Below are 18,554 nucleotides of genomic sequence, written 5' to 3'. Positions count from 1 at the left end.
CGTGTTTTATATTGTTCAGAAGTGGGTAGGTTTAGGGTAGGGGTGGGGTTACGTGCTCCAATGAAAGTATCCCTTGTCAAAAAATCCTATTGGAATTTCAGTTTATCCTTTAGGATCTTATTGGATTCTTAGAATCCTATTGGACATTTAATGGAATTTCACTTTGTCCTATAGGATCTTATTGGATTCTTAGAATCCTATTGGACATTCCTATTGATTTTAATGGAATTTCACTTTGTCCTATAGGATTTTATTTGATCCTTATCTTATTGGACATTCTGATTTATTTTAATGGCATTTTAATTTTTCCTGTAGGATCTTTTATTGATTTGTATCATATTGGACATTGTGATTTTTAAATGGAAATTCACTTTGTCCTGTAAGATCTTACAGTGCCTTGAAAGTATTCATACCCTTTAATTTTTTCACGTTTTATGTTGCTGCCTTATGTTAAACTGCTTTAAATTACTTTTTCCACATCAATCTACACTCCATACACTATAATGGTAAAGCAAAAAAAAAAAAAAGGTTTTAACATCTTTGCAAATTTATTAAAATAAAAACTTAAATGATTCCATTGCATAAGTACTCATACCCTTATCTGGGACAGTTGAAATATAGCTCAGGAGCATTCATATTGCTTGTAGGTGTTACTAGACTTTGAGTGAAGGTAACCTGTGTCAAATTCAATTGAATGGGTATGATTTGGAAAGGCACACACGTATTAATAAAAGGTCCAACAGCTGATAATGCATATTAGAGCAAAAACCAAGCCCTGGGGTTAAAAGAGCAGTCTGTAGAGCTCAGAAACAGGTTTGTGCCAAGCCACACATCTGGGGAAGAGTTCAGAAAAAAATTCTGCTTCATTGAAGGTTCACAAAAGCATGTAGTCTCTGTTACCCTTAATGGAATAAGTTTGAAACAACCAGGATTCTTCCTAGAGCTGGCCTCCTGGCCAAACTGAGCAACTGATGGAGAAGGGCTTTGGTTAGAGTGGTGACGAAAAACCTGATGGTCACTCTATTTGAGCTCCATGATCATATGTGGAGACAGGAGAAATCTACAGAGGGACAAACATCACTGCAACACTCCACCGATCTGGGCTTTATGGCGGTGTGGCCAAACTCAGTCCTCTCGTCAGTGAAGACAAAAGAAAAAAAAAAGCACCTAAAGGACCCTCAGACTGTGAAAAATAATATTATCTGGTCTGATGAACCTCAATTCTAAGCATCATGTTTGAAGGAAACCATGCTCTGCTCATCACCTGCAGAGTACCGTCCCAAAAGTAAAGTGTGGTGGTAGCAGTCTCATGCTGTGGGTCTGTTTTTCAGCAGCAGGGACTGAGGGACTTGTCAGAATAGAAGAAAAGCTCAATGCACCAAAATATAGAGAAAACCCAGTCCAGAGCATTCAGAACCTCAGACGAGCAGAAGGTTCACCTTCCAACAGGACAGTGACCCTAAGCACACAGCAAGAGTCACTTATAGACAGCTCTGTGAATGTCCTTGAGTGGCCCAACCACAGCCTGGGATTGAACCAAGTCAAATATTTTTGGAGAAACCTGAAAATGTGCGTCTGCTCCCATCCAACCTGACAGAGCTTGAGACATGAAGAGGTGAGGAGACAAATGGCAGGGTAATTTAAAGCAGTTTAGCACAAGGCAGCAACATAAAAAAGGGGTATTAATACATTCTCAAGGCACTGTATTTGATTCTGTTAATTAATTACTTTTTAAAAATAACACTGCATGTGTGTACTTGTAACCCTCAATAAAAATGCAGCCTATCTGAATACACACAAATATAACTGAAATTCATAATATTACAGTAAGGCAAAGATAATAAGTATGACATTTCATAATTTCTGAATAAGATAAAATGCATTACATGTTAGTAGGAATTCATAGAAACACAAACATCTATATATGGTATTGTCCTGACGCTTCCCCTTTAAGAAATCTGAGTGTAGTGCGCGTGCAACTGTAGCGCGCATACTTTGAACAGTAACGGTCAAAGAGGAGAAGAAGCTGAGAAATCGAGTGATTAACGTTGTTTAACTTGTTAAAATGTATTTAAAGATGCTAAAAAGGAAGAAATAGTAATACTTATCTGATCTGCATCCTAAACGAACAGTTTTGGGTTAACAATATCTGTTGGTGAGTTGAGCTGGTTTTATTGAATGTGATTAGCAAGGAGTCCGCCCTTACATAGCAAAAGATATTGTTAAACAACTGATATTAATTAAATATTAATGTATGCTGTTTATAATAAAATGTCATTATATAAAACACTGGAGTAGTGAGTACAAAATGTATGTTCAGCCACCATTTTGAGCTGTTTTGAATAACGTTGTGCTTTAAGGTTTTGTATAGCGCTATTTTAATTATTTGCATTGATGGATTAATAAGATGTTCTTATGGCCTGTTGTCCAGGTCAGGTTTTATGTTCCAGTTAAAAAGTTTGACATTGGACAACGATTCTCCCGTGATATGTGTGCGTACATGGGGAAGAGGTGCATGACAAGCCGGTGTCAGCTGGACCTGCTGCGTTGCCTGGTAACCAATTGACCATATGCACAGAGCGCTCTTTTGAACTTCCGCATAGTTTTAGTTTAGTTTATTCTTGCACAAGAGTAAAATAGATACAAATATATATATGTATATGTATATATATATATATATATATATATGTATATGTGTATATATATTATATGTATATATATATATATATATATATATATATATATATATATATATATATACACATATACACACACACATATATATATATACACACAATCCATATACTGTGCAGGAGAGGCAGAAAACCCAAAGGGCTTATTTAGAGCCTCCACCTAAACAATGAAGAAACGAAACAAAACAGACTTATAAAACTAAAAGAAAACTTTGATTACAGTAATTAATTTATGTTGTAATTAATTACAACATATGTCGAAAAAATAAATAATAAAACTCATAAATAATATACTCAAAAAAACAACCCATATGGTACATAAAATAAATTAAAAAAAAGACAAGATAGATTATTGCATTTAAAATGATTCTTTATACATCTTTTATAACAAGCCAGCTCGTAAACTTCCGGTAAAGCGGATTTAATGTTGTGGTTTATATAGGTAGAGACTCTTGAGACCCTTATAAACCTCTCCTGTCTCGTGCTTGTCAGAAATCGAGAAAAAAATTATAATAATTGCAACATGGTAAATAATGATAGCATAACAACAATGATAGATGATGCCTTTAACTTTAGGTAGCCAGAGATGCTATCTCCCAAATGACATCATAATGGTATTATTGATAATCAATAACTTACCTTCATAGTCATGAACACATTTTAAAAACTTATAATATTTGCCTTCTCAACTCTGGCTGTGAAGTAAAATTCACTTTATAGATATACTTTTCATTCATGAAGATGACATGAAAGAAACGTGTCTCCTAGCGAAAAACAAACACTTTTAAGATGAAAATTTTATTAAATTATCATTATAACTAGTAGATGGCAGCAGAGGATCACTCATTAGCTCAGCTGCCATTTCAACTCAAATTTGTGTGCTTTTATTGTACTGAAGTATAAAGTATAGCAAGTGCAGGAATCACAAAGTCTCATGTCATTTTATAAATAAATAAATATGCCTCGACACCAACAGCATATAAGGGAGAATTATTTAAACTAGTTAACTACAAATGAAATAAGTTCATTATTAATGGTATAACAATTAAATAATGCATTAAATATTTTGAAATATTTTTAGATTTAATTTAGTAACTACATTTATTAAGTTTTATCTTTAACTGTAAAAGCTGCTAAATATATTCAGTCAACACAGACTTGTTACTGTTGTGGTTTTGCTACTCTAAATTTAGTCTGAATCACTTAATGCACAGCGATATTTTGACATTGGCTTGTCTTCCATTATCAATGTCAATCATAGCAACGAGTCCCTGAACAATTTAGCAGATTTACCCGTAATATTTAACACCGCGTTTGTCATTCCTGAAATGGTATACGTGGACGTTTGGTCCTCTTGGATAAACAAAATTTTCTTCAAATTGTGAATGGATTTTGTACAGAAACTAAGCAAAGGGTGCGCCTATTAAAGCACAGTACAATTGACTGGAAATGACTGAGCTGGCTTATCTAAAACCAGGAAGTAATTGTGCATATGGTCAATTGAGAGCGCATTAGTGATTGCTTTGAAATATATTGGACACAGTATTTTTCATACTTTCCCCGGTTTTCCCTTAACTGAATTGGTGTTTTTTTTTCTCTCTCTCTCTCTTTTTACATTAAACACAAACTGAACTTTATTACATTTATTGCATGAAATGAACAGTATTATACACCTCAAAGGGAAATTAAACTGATTTACGATGTTTTATTGCTCTGTGTTGTGATGTGATTGTATTTGCTATTATTATTGTTATTGTTGTTGTTGTTACAGTAAAGTGTTATTTTTATATTCAACTTCTGGTCTCCTGGTATAAGCTTCATATCTTCCTCCCCAATTCTTTTAGAGTCTAGAACTGGTCTAGTGGCAATACTGTATGTGTGTGTGTGTGTGTGTGTCATCAATCAATTATCAGTGCCTTAGAATTTTTACATTACATTCTACATCAGGGTGAATTTAAGCAAACTGCAAGTACAGTGTAAGTACTACAAATACAGTGGAAAAGTGCACCTTTAGAATATAAAAAAAAAATCCTATAGGATTAAAATCCCATTAAAATCCTATAGGAACGGTTCCTACAGGATATTTATGTCTTGTCCTATAGGACTATTCCTATCGGAATCCTATAGGAATGGTTCCAAAATACGATAGAAATTCCTATTGGAATCCTATACAATTGTCCTATTGGAATCCTATAGGATTTTTTGACAAGGGATAAATTTATATAAAATTATTCATATTTAATACAAATGCATGGGAACCATTAAATTAAGACAAACAACTGAAAACAATGGAGGACTCTGTGCGTCGAAAAATGACGCTAAAGGAGTACCTTGAGCGTCAAAAAGCGACGCCAAAGGGTCCTGACCAAGCGTCAATATATGACTAGTTGGGGTGAGACCGTGTTGTAACAATATATGTACGTTTGTGTCAGATTTTTGCACACCAGTTTACCTAACATTAGTAACATTTACTGGTCAACATGGCGGTTACAGAACTTTACTATGGTAAACTGCACCGTCGTTTCAAACAACTTTTGTCAGCTTATTGAATTAAGTTACCAAATTAAAATAGTTTTTAACGAGCAACGCTTATCTTATATTAACATTAGGTTAACTAATGTGAAATTTAGTTCAGGTGTTAGTAGTTAATGTTGGCCAGTAGCCTGAGAAAATAAAATCGTATGTTAGCTAGGTTAAACTAGTTTTATGGCAAGCTGCCTTTCTAGTTTTACAATTAGTTTGTTATGGTTTTTAATGGAATTTAAGATTTACTGCATTTTTTTGTATTTGTGTTTTAAAGGCAACTGCAATGAAGCATCAAGAAAGACATGGACATGCCAGCCACCCTGAGACTGATAATTCATGGTAAGAGAACAACTACGGTTTTGAGAGATTTGTGTATTCTATATGAGGTTTGCCTTTTAAAAGTGTGCCATTTCTTCTACTTGTCTTTCAGAGAAGACATTTCTGTCAAAGTGGATGGTGAGCAAAGATGGTGGCCACGTTTTGGAGCAGCACCTGGGTTTTGCAGATGGCTATGTATTCTTTGGCTGCTTGTCTTTATGTTTCTGTTGCCTAAAGATTCTTTGTGAGGATAAATCACAACAAAATGCACTGCAAACCGTCCTAAGACAGGAGAAATGGTGAAGATGCACTGTTCCAGGGTTGGAAGACTGTATTTTTATGTGTTATACATGCAATGTTTTAAATAAAGAATTTGATATTTTGTAATTATTGTGTCTGTTTTAATTGAATGCCAGTAGTACCTATGTAGAGTAAAAATAAAATGAATTCTATATAAAAAATTATAAAATCCAATGAAATCTATATTAAAATGAATGAATTACAGTAGTATACTGATAAATCAAATACAGTTTGCTACTGTAAATTGTAGTTACAGGAACTTACTGGCAACAGTGTTGCCAGTAAGTTACTGTAAAAACCCTTTGAAATGTCTAACAGTGAAGGGTAAGTCAGGTAAGAGCTTCTTTATTAACCAAACTGAAGGCAACATCAAAAGGTAAGTGCAATAACTCAGAGTTCAATGAAGCTCAATGAACTGAGGAATTAAGCATCCTTATCTTTCCCTCTTAGTGGACTCAACTGGAGCAAGACATCCATGGAGCTACAGAGATCCAGCATGTAAGTGATCAGACAGATGAAGAGCTTGTAACCTCGAGACCAGACAATGAGGGTATGGATTGAGTGACATCTTATAGGGTGCTTGATTACTGGCAACAGGTGAGGAGGATTCCCTGATGAAGGTCAGGTGTGAGTGATTACAGATGGAGTGCAGGTGAGTGACCAGAAGGATGCTGGGAAATGTAGTGCGGTTCAACTGGTGACTGTGACAACTATGACAAAGTAGTTTATATTAAACATACAAATTGTATTAACTGAACGAATAAGACATACCCGCTTTGTATCAAATAGCCTAAATAAAAGGTTTTTGGATTTCCTTCTTACTTCAAACGAATGCTTTTGGCTCATTATTATTAATAACAATAGTAGGCTAATAATAAAGGCTACAATAAAACAGTACAATGACAAATTCACTTATATTAAACTTTGAACGTTTATTAACAATATGAATAAGGATTATCCACATTCTAACACAAATAAATAAACAGTCTTTGGATTTCTCCTTTCTTTAAAACAATCTTAAGTTTGTGGTTCATTAAACACATCATAGTATAATGGCAAATTCGCATAGGCCTATATTAAACATCTAACTTTTATTAACAAAATGAATAAGACGGATATAGCCTACTTGCGTTGTAAGGTCTTTTCCCTCTTTTAAAACAAATGCTTAGGTTGTGGTTCATTGTTTTATTTATTTTATTTTTTTAATGAAAACACGGCAACAATAAACACAAACTTGCTTATATTAAATGAAGAAATTAAACTTTTATTAACAAAAGTTTTGCTTTTGGATCATAGTGTCTCGCATTATTTCACAATTCAGGCGCAAGGAGAACTGATCGCGCGCTGTCTGAGAGAACTAGGAACGCGCGGGCGCGGCCGAGACGGCGCATCAATTACTGGACTCTCCCGGGAAAAAACGGGGCTATTCAAAATTCTGACGGTTCTATAGCCCCCCCTAGCCCCGGTGTAGCGCCGTCACCATTGGCTGATGCCAGCCTGTGAACCTATCAGTGTCCTTACTCCTTTGTGATTAGTTAACATGGTTTAAATCCTATGAACCTATCAGTGTTGGCATTGATAATATAAAAAGGGAAAGGTTTGATTGCTCAAAATGCAATATTCATTCTTGGTACTAGACCTTTGTGAAAGTATGTCATTATGAACAAGGGCGAGGGCTTGGTGCATCCTCCTGTTGTGTTTTAGCAGTTAGGCCTTTTTCAGGTTAGTCTCCCAGTTATATTTAAGGATTTTGTCTTTTATAAGGAGAGGCTTTATTTGTTGTCTTTTTTTGGTCATCAGCATGCTAGTGACCATGGTCTTGCGTGGTGAGCGTCATGGTACGCCTCTCTTGGTATGTATGATGGGAGTTTGTCATGTGTTTTAATGAGTTTAATATTGTCGATAATCTTTTTGTTTTCTGTTCAGCAGGTGTAACTGCACATCCAGGGTTTTCCAGTAACTTGGTCGGAGACTAATGTCAATCAGTGATGTGACTGCACTGCTGCTTTGTTTTTAGTGTTTGATTGGGGTGACTATTTTAACTTGTTTTGAAAGTGACGTGACATACGGCCAAGTATGGTGACCCATACTCTGAATTTGTGCTTTGCATTTAACCCATACAAAGTGCACACACACACACACACACAGAGCAGTGGGCTTATTTGTCTTGGTCTTATTTTGGTTCATTTTGTTTATATGGGTTTTCCTTTTCACTCATGAGCAGTAATTTGTTAACTTGTGTATGAGTTAGCTGGGAGGCAAATAAGATATTTGGCCTTGGTTGGCCATTTTGTTCCTCTCGTTGGTGTACATGCTCATTTTTGCATTCTTTTCACTTGATTGTATTAGTAGTTGTTGAATTCCTGTGTGTGTGTGCTCCTTTTGGAGTAGATTGTTCTGTTGTGGTATGAAAGTGAGAATTTTGAATGTTTGTTTTGAAGTCTGTACCAGTTACCCGGTTTATCACTTAGGAGTAGAAGCTTTTAAAGCGGGGGTTGCAGTCTTTTAGCGTGTCCACATGGAGTGCTGTGCTTAACCAATTGTATTGCTTTCACAACTGTGTGGCGTGAGGTGGCCATTTCTCTCCTACTGGTCATTTCTGTAACTGCTAGTGTATCTGGTTTGACTTAAGTTCTTGTGTACAAAAACCAATGTTAAAGGTTTTATTTTGTGTATAAATAAATTGCTTAATTTGTTTATTTTATCTGTCTCCATGCTCACCCTGCCTTTGGCAACGAACCTGTGTGCCCTTGTATAGGGCTGTTATGTCCCAGTGTATTCCGGGTGGAGTAGTCGACTATAGAAATTGTTTGTTCTTGGTAATTTTCCCTGCCTGACCACTCTGCCACAATATGATGGAAAGTTTCTGACTTCAGAATTAAAGTGAACTGATTCACACTAACTTCCGTGGACCCATGGCAAAAGTTTTGGAACTGATAAAACTGCCCACCTTCCTACAACCCATGAGCTTTGAGGAAATTAGGAGCTTATGTTAAACTGTGTCGAAATGCTTGCTCCATGTAGGCCTATGCAATACCCAGCATTTTCAAAAACTGTGTACAACCAGTTATTCTATTCTGTTTTTCCATTATTCTACTCGTCCTTTAACCAACACTAAAATGACATTTTTAGTGTAAATTGTAACAAATTACTGCAACAGACCATGAATAACCCCAAAAGATCAATTATTTCAGCAGAAATATTACAGACGTGTTAAATACCAGTTTAGTAATATAGCCTGTCTGTATTAGGCTTATGCAATGTTGTCTTAATCAAAATGTTAATATTTAGTGATAATATTTCAAAGTGATTTTACCTCATTTTGTCAGGTTACAAATATTTACTCTACATTCCAGTAAACACTGCTAATAACGAAGTGAAATAGGGAGACCATTAGGCTACATTTTAAAGCATTGGTGTGATTACAAACCTGTGAGGAGAATGAGATTGTAAATGTATTTTGAAAACAGCTGGTGCCACATAAATTGTTATACCATGGTACAATAAAATACTGTTATACATTACTCTCCTGACATCTGAAAAGGTGTTTTTTTTTTTTTTAACTCTGAATCACACAATAGGCATAGTAGTTATTAATGTTTTAGAGCTGTCAGAATGGATTTCCCGGGAAACTGCATACTTAATTCAGTCCGTCATCCGTGCCTTTAAATTCATAGAAGGAAGGAAAGAAGGTCAGGCTACTAGCTTGAAGCTGCAACAAATTGACCTTGAACTGAAAGAGTTTGCAAGCAAAAGGGGAAATGATAGTACTCGTAATAAAACACAAACCTGGTTTACAAAACAACGTTTTTATTATTATTAACAATGGTTAAACCTGATAACCTTCATAATTTTTAAACTTTATTTTAAAACAAAAAGTATATAAGCTGCTTCCCTGCTCAATATATATGTTTTAGATATTTACATTTCTTTCAAAAATAGATTTATTTATTTACTGGTAGTGGTTGAAGTGTTGATGTTGTCAGATCCACTGATAAAGTGATTATCATCTGCAATAACTCGCATTAATTACAACAACAATGTAATTCCGCAAGCAGCATGCAGTTTTACGCTTCAACCGCTAGAGGCCCGAAAAAACAGTCCAAGTTTAAAATCCTGAAAATTAATTTAAAACCAAATGAACGTTTTCAAATACTAATTGTTGAAAACGGAGAGTCAAGCATAGGAAAAAATATTAAACTGATCAGTAATTTAGAATAATAATGCTAATAAAGATATTGGAAAGTGCACTGCTGTTTGTTGTTTATAGAGACCTCTGGTGGTGTAGAGAAGATAGGGTTCACAACATTTACAACTTATTTCACTTATTTACTACTTACAGCGGTAATAAGCAATTTCTGAGTGAAGACGATCAGAAAGACATCAATTTAACATTGAATATGTTTGTAGAGGATTCCTGAAACTGGCATGCATTTTTGAGAGAGCTTCTCGACTAGGATATGGCATCTAGAAATACCACATTTCAAGACCTAGTGGTATCATTATTTACTAATTAATTAACATTAACAAATGGCATACATTTGATCACAACACACTAAAAACATTTTTAGCCCATCTTTACCTCATCTTTTTTTCCCCCAAAAAGGCAACAATGTTTCAAAACTATGAAGGATTCATAGAGTAATAAAAACATTCCTTATTGCTCATACATTAGACATGGTCCACTTCAAATCAAATGAAATGCATTAGCTGTCTGGTACAATGAAGGACAGACAGGAGAAGGGTGTACCAGCCAGGCAGTCTGTGTTAACCGCTGCTTGTATCTCACTAAAGAGAGCCTGCTCTCTATTCCCAGTATTCCCTGATTTCTGTTTCAGCTCTGCCAGCTGCTGTAGTATAGTATGCTTTTCCCTGCCTCTTATAATTCCCCGGAAGTACAGCAAAGCTGAGAGATGACCCTTCCTGAAATGAGTAAAACATTTGTTGCATTAAAGTAAAATGAACAATCTTACATTAACAGCATGGTAAATCAACAGCAAGTAATATGACTCTCACCTGATATCTGGATAGTTCTCAACTAATGTCTCTAGGTTATTTTTTACATCACTTTTTTTGCACCCAATGATATTGCTCAGCTGGTGCCCGACTGGATGGAGCCAATCTAAGGAGGAGTTCTACAAAAAAAATGATACGTAAGGAACATGTTAGGATGTTTTGATGAAAAGCACAGCTGTACAGAGTTGTGCGGCGACTGTACCATATCTTGGAAGGTCTCCTTCAGTTCCTCCCACTGATTTGTGATCTTAGTGGCAGCTGTCTCATTCTTCCTGTTTTTGCACATGTAGTTATTCTTCATCAGCTGAGATACATATTCTTTTACCACAAAAAAGTGAGCTTCATTCACGAAAGCCTAGAAAAGAGACAGTGGAAAAACTGAAAAAATGTATTGCACTCTCAAGCTGTAGCAGAGTGGTTACATTAGAGTATATTAATGGAACAAACTGTTTGCACTCTCACCTGTTTATGTTTTAGGGTCATGTACTTGCTCTGTTCAGAAAGAGTCTTAGTTCTGCGGATCAGCTGTGAAAAGTCTTCATCAAATAAAAACCATTTCGCTGTCATCTGTCTCCTGAGGAAGGGCTACAAACAGAAGCTCTTTAATACTTAATATTCACTCACTCCACTATCAAACGTATACATGCGGTTAACTATTAAATTCCAGTCACATATTCACAGACATTATTTATTTTTATACTTCAGTGATTTATTTACTTCTAGAATCCTGCAGATATGTAGTATTGCTTTGTATTAAAATAAATACTCAATAAAAGTTGCCTGTTATAATCTGCATGACAGAAAGTCTGGTATGACTCTCAAACTACTGCCGTTGTTTAACAATGAGAAAGGTGTGCATTTCAGAAGCTCACACCTGGACATCTGTTTTGAAGTTCTCCATCACAGCTCGACTCAAACTGGTGGTCAGTCTATCTATTTCTTTTTGAACCAGCTCCAGCTGAATCGGGCTGGTGTCTTTATAGCTCTCCATGTGCTCTCTGAAGGAAAAAACATTAAAATTATACTGTTTTGTAGTACTGTAGTGTCAGCTTTTTTAACTAAATAATTTAATAAATGTATTTTTTTCTGTTTGCAGTGTGTATTTGGCTCTTTATGTCCACTTTATGTACAGGACAGTTGTAAAATAAAAAGTAGAATAACAATATTTGCTTGCTTATATTTTTTTGCTTAATCTATATATACAAAGATGAATTCTAAAGGACTGTATACTGACATGCTCACCACTTGATGTTTTCTGTAAGTAATCTAAATAATGTTACATTGATTTATGCTCCCAGAAATCACAATAGTATTGTAATAGTAACACCAACATTTACCTCAAAATCATTTAGTTCACTAACATGAAACACATACAAATGCATTCACCTGGATGTAATTATTTGTTAGTGTATACACTATAGTGCAACACTACCGTTATACACTTTGGGGATTGTGAGATTTTGTTATGTTTTTAAAAAAAAGTCTCCTATGCTCACCAAAGCTGCATTTACTTCAAATTTACAGTAAAGTAATTCAAAATAACTTCTTTCTATTTTAATATATTTAAAAATATAATTTCTTTCTGTGATGGCAAAGTTGAATTTTCAGCATCATTACTCCAGTCTTCACTCAGAAATTATTATAATATGCTGATTTGCTGCATACGAAACATTTCTTATTAATTCAAGAAACATTTCTTATTATTATCAGCACTGAAAACAGTTGTGTGGGTTTTTTTGTGTAAACTACGACCCGGAATACTAGTATTAATTTCATTAAAACATCTTAACAAAAAATCTTAGTGACCCCAGACCTTTGGTAGTGATTCACATTTGGCAAATGGATTGGATTACAGCTAATAAGCTTAAGGGTTTCAGGTTGCTTAACAACAAAGCAGACAAGAGGATGAATTTGTCATTATAAAACTGTACTGTAATGCAGTGTTTTCTGCTTTGTAATATTTAAGAAATAATCAATAATGCATTCACATCTAAAATCTCTTAATTATATGATTTTTTTCGTGTACCCCTCATGTTTAGTTAGAATTGCCTAAGGTCTTTGTTTTTGTTTTTTTTAGACACACATACATGCACACAATGCTTCCATCATTCAGGCATTCCCCGCTGTCAGGGACTTCCCCTGCCAACTGCCTCTACTGTTGCAGCACATATTCCTAGAAATCACGTGACTGATATTTCTGATTGTTTGTTTATTCATGGCTTTTAAAATGACTGGATAAAGCTGGCACCTAAACCGAGTGATTATGATTATGAAAAGATTAGAATATCAAATGAAAAAAGGCTTTGGAAACACAAAATCTTTCTGAATGGGTGCTCATGAAATAATGGATCTAGAATGAAGCAGCTGGCTATATATTATTTCTGCTCCTCCCAAACAAGTCTGAATGAAAATGACTTTTGGGCATTGTGTTGTGTAAATGACTTACTTCAGGGCACTAAAGCTATTGATGTAGCTGATGTGATACTCTGCCCAGAGAGAGGAGTTAGAGAGAGGACTGCTCCACTCAACAAACGCCGACTCAAACCTACAGAGACAAATAACCACAGTCAGGCATACAGAGAATTAAAACAAACAAACACAATTAAATACTAAATGACTAAATTTGTCAGATTTTATTGAGGGGAAATAAACATGGAAATGTGTTTCATGAGATGTAGTTTTGATCAAGTCTATGTGAAGGATGTGTCATATGAATAGACTGGCAAAAAGAAACCCGGAAATTATATGCTAATCTTTTTTTTTTTTTCCTATAATAACTGTCAAATTAGCACATGAAGATATAACAGCTGTTAAGTGAAATAAATTTGAATAGTTGTCCTCTGTACAAAAAATACAGACTACAGAAGCTTTTAGAGTTATAGAATTACAAAACTGACTTCCAATTAGCATATTAGTTCTTTATCACAAACCGTTTTGGAAAGGTCTTCAGTTCCTCCAAACAGGAACGCACAACCTTCTGCTCAAGGTTCACATCGATTCTTCTGGATCCTTGTACATGGCCTTTAATATGCTGGGAAAGAAAACATCATTAATGTGTTTTTGTAACCTTGTGCTGATCTTTTAATTACAATGTCCTCAAAAAGATTTGGGCACTTCAACCACTTAGAAATGTCTAAATGCCATTGAATTAGACTTAATCAAATACTTAAACTAAGTGGCAGCTTCACACAAATGATGCTAGAATCATAGGCATAAATCCCGGGGGGGACGGGACCCCCCCTATCTGAGGGTTGTCTCCCCTAAAAATATCATTACAAGCGACTCTGTGTATTAAAAACAATATAATGGACATATACTTAAAATAATTGTGTGAGTAGTAAAACAAAATAAACGCAAAAAACCGTTTTAAGTTCAGAAATGTTTTGATTCCCCCTCCCTTGCCTCACAGTGGTTTGGTCCACTGCCTGCTTTCTTCTTTTACCGATACACACACACGAGTCCAGTGCGAGAGAGCAAGTTCCTCAGTAACAGTTAGTTATGTGTAAGTAACTTAGGCTGTCAAGGCTATTTTATTCTCTTTAAACATCGGGTGAAATGATTCTTTCTCTTTAATACAGATGATGCTGGATCATTAATAAATTATTCATGACAAAACAATTATGATATCCAATGTTTTTTCTATGAGCGATTATAAGGTTAACAAGCTTAATACCGTAGCTTGTCACCCACTACAACTAACACGGCGATAAGCCTGTGTGTGAACTGATATTAGGCTAATATTGTAGACCTACCGATGTGTTGGGTTTTGCTCAATATGATGTTAAGTGGCAGATCAGTGGGCTTAATGCGGTTGAATATCTAAAGAGACGTACTCGGTTTCAGACAAAACCTAAAATACTATGGAGGACGCAAAATAATAATTATAATATGACCACGTGGTGAACCATATGAACCGAACTCATATTTAAACACGGCCCATGCTGTGTACGCATAGCTATCCTTACAATTACAATTTTGGCTGTATTATTTGTGTCCCCTTCAAAAATTTATCTTGAGAAATTTTATGTTTATTGTCCCGCCCTACTGTTAGACAAAATTTACGCCCCTGGCTAGAATTTACTTTTTTACAATAACATAGATCCGTACTATGAACATTCCACAAACATTTTATCATTTAAAACTGAACAAACTTCTTTGTGCGAAATTATTTACATGAAAAGTGAAAAAAATCAAAACAATACAGTGGCTTAATGCTGCCTCTATGTGCTATCAGAGTTATCGAATTAAGCGGAGGGATGCTGGAAAACTGGTAAGTCTGCTGTCTATATATATACATACCTCTTTTCTTGTTAACTGTGTTGATTACTGATCGTGCTCCTCTCGTGTTAATTAGGTTAATTATCTGAACGTGCTCCTCCCAAACTTTGTTAATAAAACATCATGTATATGTATATAAATAATCTTTTGATGCATATTGTGTGTATTTTACTCAGTTAAAACAGCATTTATTTGACTGAAACTTCAGAATCGACAGCAAGATGACTCTATATGTGACCCTGGACCACAAAACCAGTCTTAGGTCGCTGGGGTATATTTGTAGCAATAGCCAAAAATACATTGTATGGGTCAAAATTATAAATTTTTCTTTTATGCCAAAAATCATTAGGATATTAAGTAAAGATTCCATGAAGTTATTTTGTAAATTTCTTACTGTAAATGTATAAAAACTTCATTTTTGATTAGTAATATGCATTGCTAATAACTTCATTTGGACAACTTTAAAGGTGATTTTCTCAATATTTAAATTTTTTTGCACCCTCAGATTCCAGATTTTCAAATAGTTGTATCTCGGCCAAATATTGTCCTATCCAAACAATGGAAATCTTATTTATTCAGCTTTCAGATTATGTATAAATCTCAATTTTGAAAAATTGACACTTAAGACTGGTTTTGTGGTCCAGGGTCACATATAGCATGGTGAACTTATAAAATAGTGCAACAATGAATAAGACACTATATTTTATTCAAAATCCATTCGATATTGTTGAATCTTAAATACCTTTACACTTTAATAAGATTTCCCCAAGAAATAGGCAAGAATGAACCTGGTTTCCTCCATGATTCCTATTCATTCTGACAACAAAACACTTAAACATGACAAACTCGTAATTACGACTTCATAAATGGGAAGCAGGAAATTTCAGATAGCATGTGAAGGCAGCATAACTTTCCTAATAGGTTTTGGGGCCCCTATAAGTTTATATAAATGTCCTGTACTGCCCTCTATTGGTAAACCAATGCCCTTGTGAGTTTGTGGCCATATAAATGGGAAATCAAAGGACTTTTCTTTAATGCTCATTTGACTTCCATTCAAAACCAAGGAAAGGTGAGCTAATTACGAAAGCGTGCAGTCTTACCGTCCAGATGTCCATGTCAATGTGTGAGCTGTAGATTCCCTCATCAATCACTGGATTTCTTTTTTCTTTCCACATTTCCTCATGCTCCAAGTCAATAATTCTGTTCAGTGATGTTTTCATGTCATCCTATCAAGAGCACAGATTTCACAGAATTCAGAAACTCTCAGTTATCTGATACCACATTGTCTGTACGATCTCGCTTCTAGCATTGACAATGACAAGGTTAACCACCTGTAAGCGAGCACAGTATTTGTCTTTTATCTGATCAAGGAAACCTTTGTCCACTGGCAGCGCTCTCTGATCTTCCTTCAACTCAGGCTGCAGAGAGCTGCTTCCCATTATCTTCTCACTATGGAAAGATAAATTAAATTCAGGTACATAAGTAAATACATTTTTAAGATAAAGCCATAATCATAACCTTTTAAAGTAGTAGTACAATCACAATGAATCTCATCAACTGGATCACAAACGAGTATCCATATAAGGTCTGAAGAATGCTGGAATAAATCACAATGAGCTATTTATCACACTGAAGCAAAGCTGTGTATGGGACTTTTAAAAACACATTCATGAGACCACTAGACCTTTCACGATTCGAGATGTGGATGTTTGGAGCCTCTGACTGATGCGGTAGGTCCGTCTATTAATTGGCTTATGTGAATGAGTTATGTAAATCAAACAAAACTCTGAGTTTGATGTCAACGACACAAACCAGATCAAATGTCATTGAGGTCAAACCTGACGTGGTGTTTAAGCGAACCACAACGGAAAAATTGTCAGTCAAAGCTATTATATGGCTTCAGAAGATCTTAATTATATACGTCCGGTCAAAGGTTTGGCATAGGATTTGTTTTTCCCAGAAAGGAAATAATACTGTCATTTCTATCCTTTTGTTTTGAACTCTTTATTCATCCAATAATTCTGAAAGCACAACTGTTATAACACTGATAATAATAAGCAATGCTTCTAGAGCAGCAAATCAGCATATTAAAATTATTTCTGATGAATCATGTCACACTGAAGACAGGAATAAATTACATTTTTAAAATACAGTGGGGCAAAAAAGTATTTAGTCAGCCACCAATTGTGCAAGTTCTCCCACTTAAAAAGATGAGAGAGGCCTGTAATTTTCATCATAGGTATACCTCAACTATGAGAGACAAAATGAGGGAAAAAAATCCAGAAAATCACATTGTAGGATTTTTAAAGAATTAATTGGTAAATTCCTCGGTAAAATAAGTATTTGGTCACCTACAAACAAGCAAGATTTCTGGCTCTCACAGACCTGTAACTTCTTTAAGAGGCTCCTCTGTCCTCCACTCGTTACCTGTATTAATGGCATCTGTTTGAACTCGTTATCAGTATAAAAGACACCTGTCCACAACCTCAAACAGTCCAACTCCAAACTCCACCATGGCCAAGACCAAAGAGCAAACAAAATTGTAGACCTGCACCAGGCTGGGAAGACTGAATCTGCAATAGGTAAGCAGCTTGGTGTGAAGAAATCAACTGTGGGAGCAATTATTAGAAAATGGAAGACATACAAGACCACTGATAATCTCCCTCGATCTGGGGCTCCACGCAAGCTCTCACCCAGTGGGGTCAAAATGATCACAAGAACTGTGAGCAAAAATCCCAGAACCACACGGGGGGACCTAGTGAATGACCTGCAGAGAGCTGGGACCAAAGTAACAAAGGCTACCATCAGTAACACACTGTGCCGCCAGGGACTCAAATCCTGCAGTGCCAGACATGTTCCCCTGCTTAAGCCAGTACATGTCCGGGCCCGTCTGAAGTTTGCTAGAGAGCATTTGGATGATCCAGAAGAGGATTGGGAGAATGTCAGATGAAACCAAAATAGAACTTTTTGGTAAAAACTCAACTTGTCGTGTTTGGAGGAGAAAGAATGCTGAGTTGCATCCAAAGAACACCATACCTACTGTGAAGCATGGAGGTGGAAACAACATGCTTTGGGGCTGTTTTTCTGCAAAGGGACCAGGACGACTGATCCGTGTAAACGAAAGAATGAATGGGGCCATGTATCGTGAGATTTTGAGTGAAAACCTCCTTCCATCAGCAAGGACATTGAAGATGAAACGTGGCTGGGTCTTTCAGCATGACAATGATCCCAAACACACCGCCCGGGCAACGAAGGAGTGGCTTCGTAAGAAGCATTTTAAGGTCCTGGAGTGGCCTAGCCAGTCTCCAGATCTCAACCCCATCGAAAATCTTGAAAGTCTGTGTTGCCCAGCGACAGCCCCAAAACATTACTGCTCTAGAGGAGATCTGCATGGAGGAATGGGCCAAAATACCAGCAACAGTG

General features: G+C 35.8%; 1 protein-coding gene and 1 long non-coding RNA gene across 4 annotated transcripts in view; one reads left to right on the top strand and one right to left on the bottom strand.

Moving 5' to 3' along the window:
- The first annotated feature begins 1,903 nt into the window (after positions 1-1,903).
- On the top strand, positions 1,904-5,836 carry LOC131552526 (uncharacterized). The gene is made up of 3 exons (XR_009273996.1): positions 1,904-2,155; positions 5,494-5,558; positions 5,650-5,836. It is a non-coding gene; the product is annotated as an uncharacterized LOC131552526 (long non-coding RNA).
- A 3,791-nt stretch (positions 5,837-9,627) lies between these two features.
- Positions 9,628-18,554, bottom strand: part of exoc3l4 (exocyst complex component 3-like 4) — a 35,651-nt gene continuing 26,724 nt past the window's right edge. For all 3 annotated transcript variants that reach the window (XM_058796364.1, XM_058796363.1, XM_058796365.1), the window contains 9 exons: positions 16,463-16,580; positions 16,232-16,357; positions 13,784-13,884; positions 13,300-13,398; positions 11,728-11,851; positions 11,316-11,438; positions 11,056-11,208; positions 10,854-10,972; positions 9,628-10,760 (listed from right to left, as the gene is read on the bottom strand). In XM_058796364.1, coding sequence (XP_058652347.1) covers positions 10,544-10,760; positions 10,854-10,972; positions 11,056-11,208; positions 11,316-11,438; positions 11,728-11,851; positions 13,300-13,398; positions 13,784-13,884; positions 16,232-16,357; positions 16,463-16,580 — 1,180 coding nt within the window. In that variant the 3' untranslated portion in view covers positions 9,628-10,543. The remainder of the gene's footprint in view (positions 10,761-10,853; positions 10,973-11,055; positions 11,209-11,315; positions 11,439-11,727; positions 11,852-13,299; positions 13,399-13,783; positions 13,885-16,231; positions 16,358-16,462; positions 16,581-18,554) is intronic.

Source organism: Onychostoma macrolepis, chromosome 13, assembly GCF_012432095.1.
Source record: "Onychostoma macrolepis isolate SWU-2019 chromosome 13, ASM1243209v1, whole genome shotgun sequence".
NCBI lineage: Eukaryota > Metazoa > Chordata > Actinopteri > Cypriniformes > Cyprinidae > Onychostoma > Onychostoma macrolepis.
This window is presented reverse-complemented; position numbering and strand designations above follow the sequence as displayed.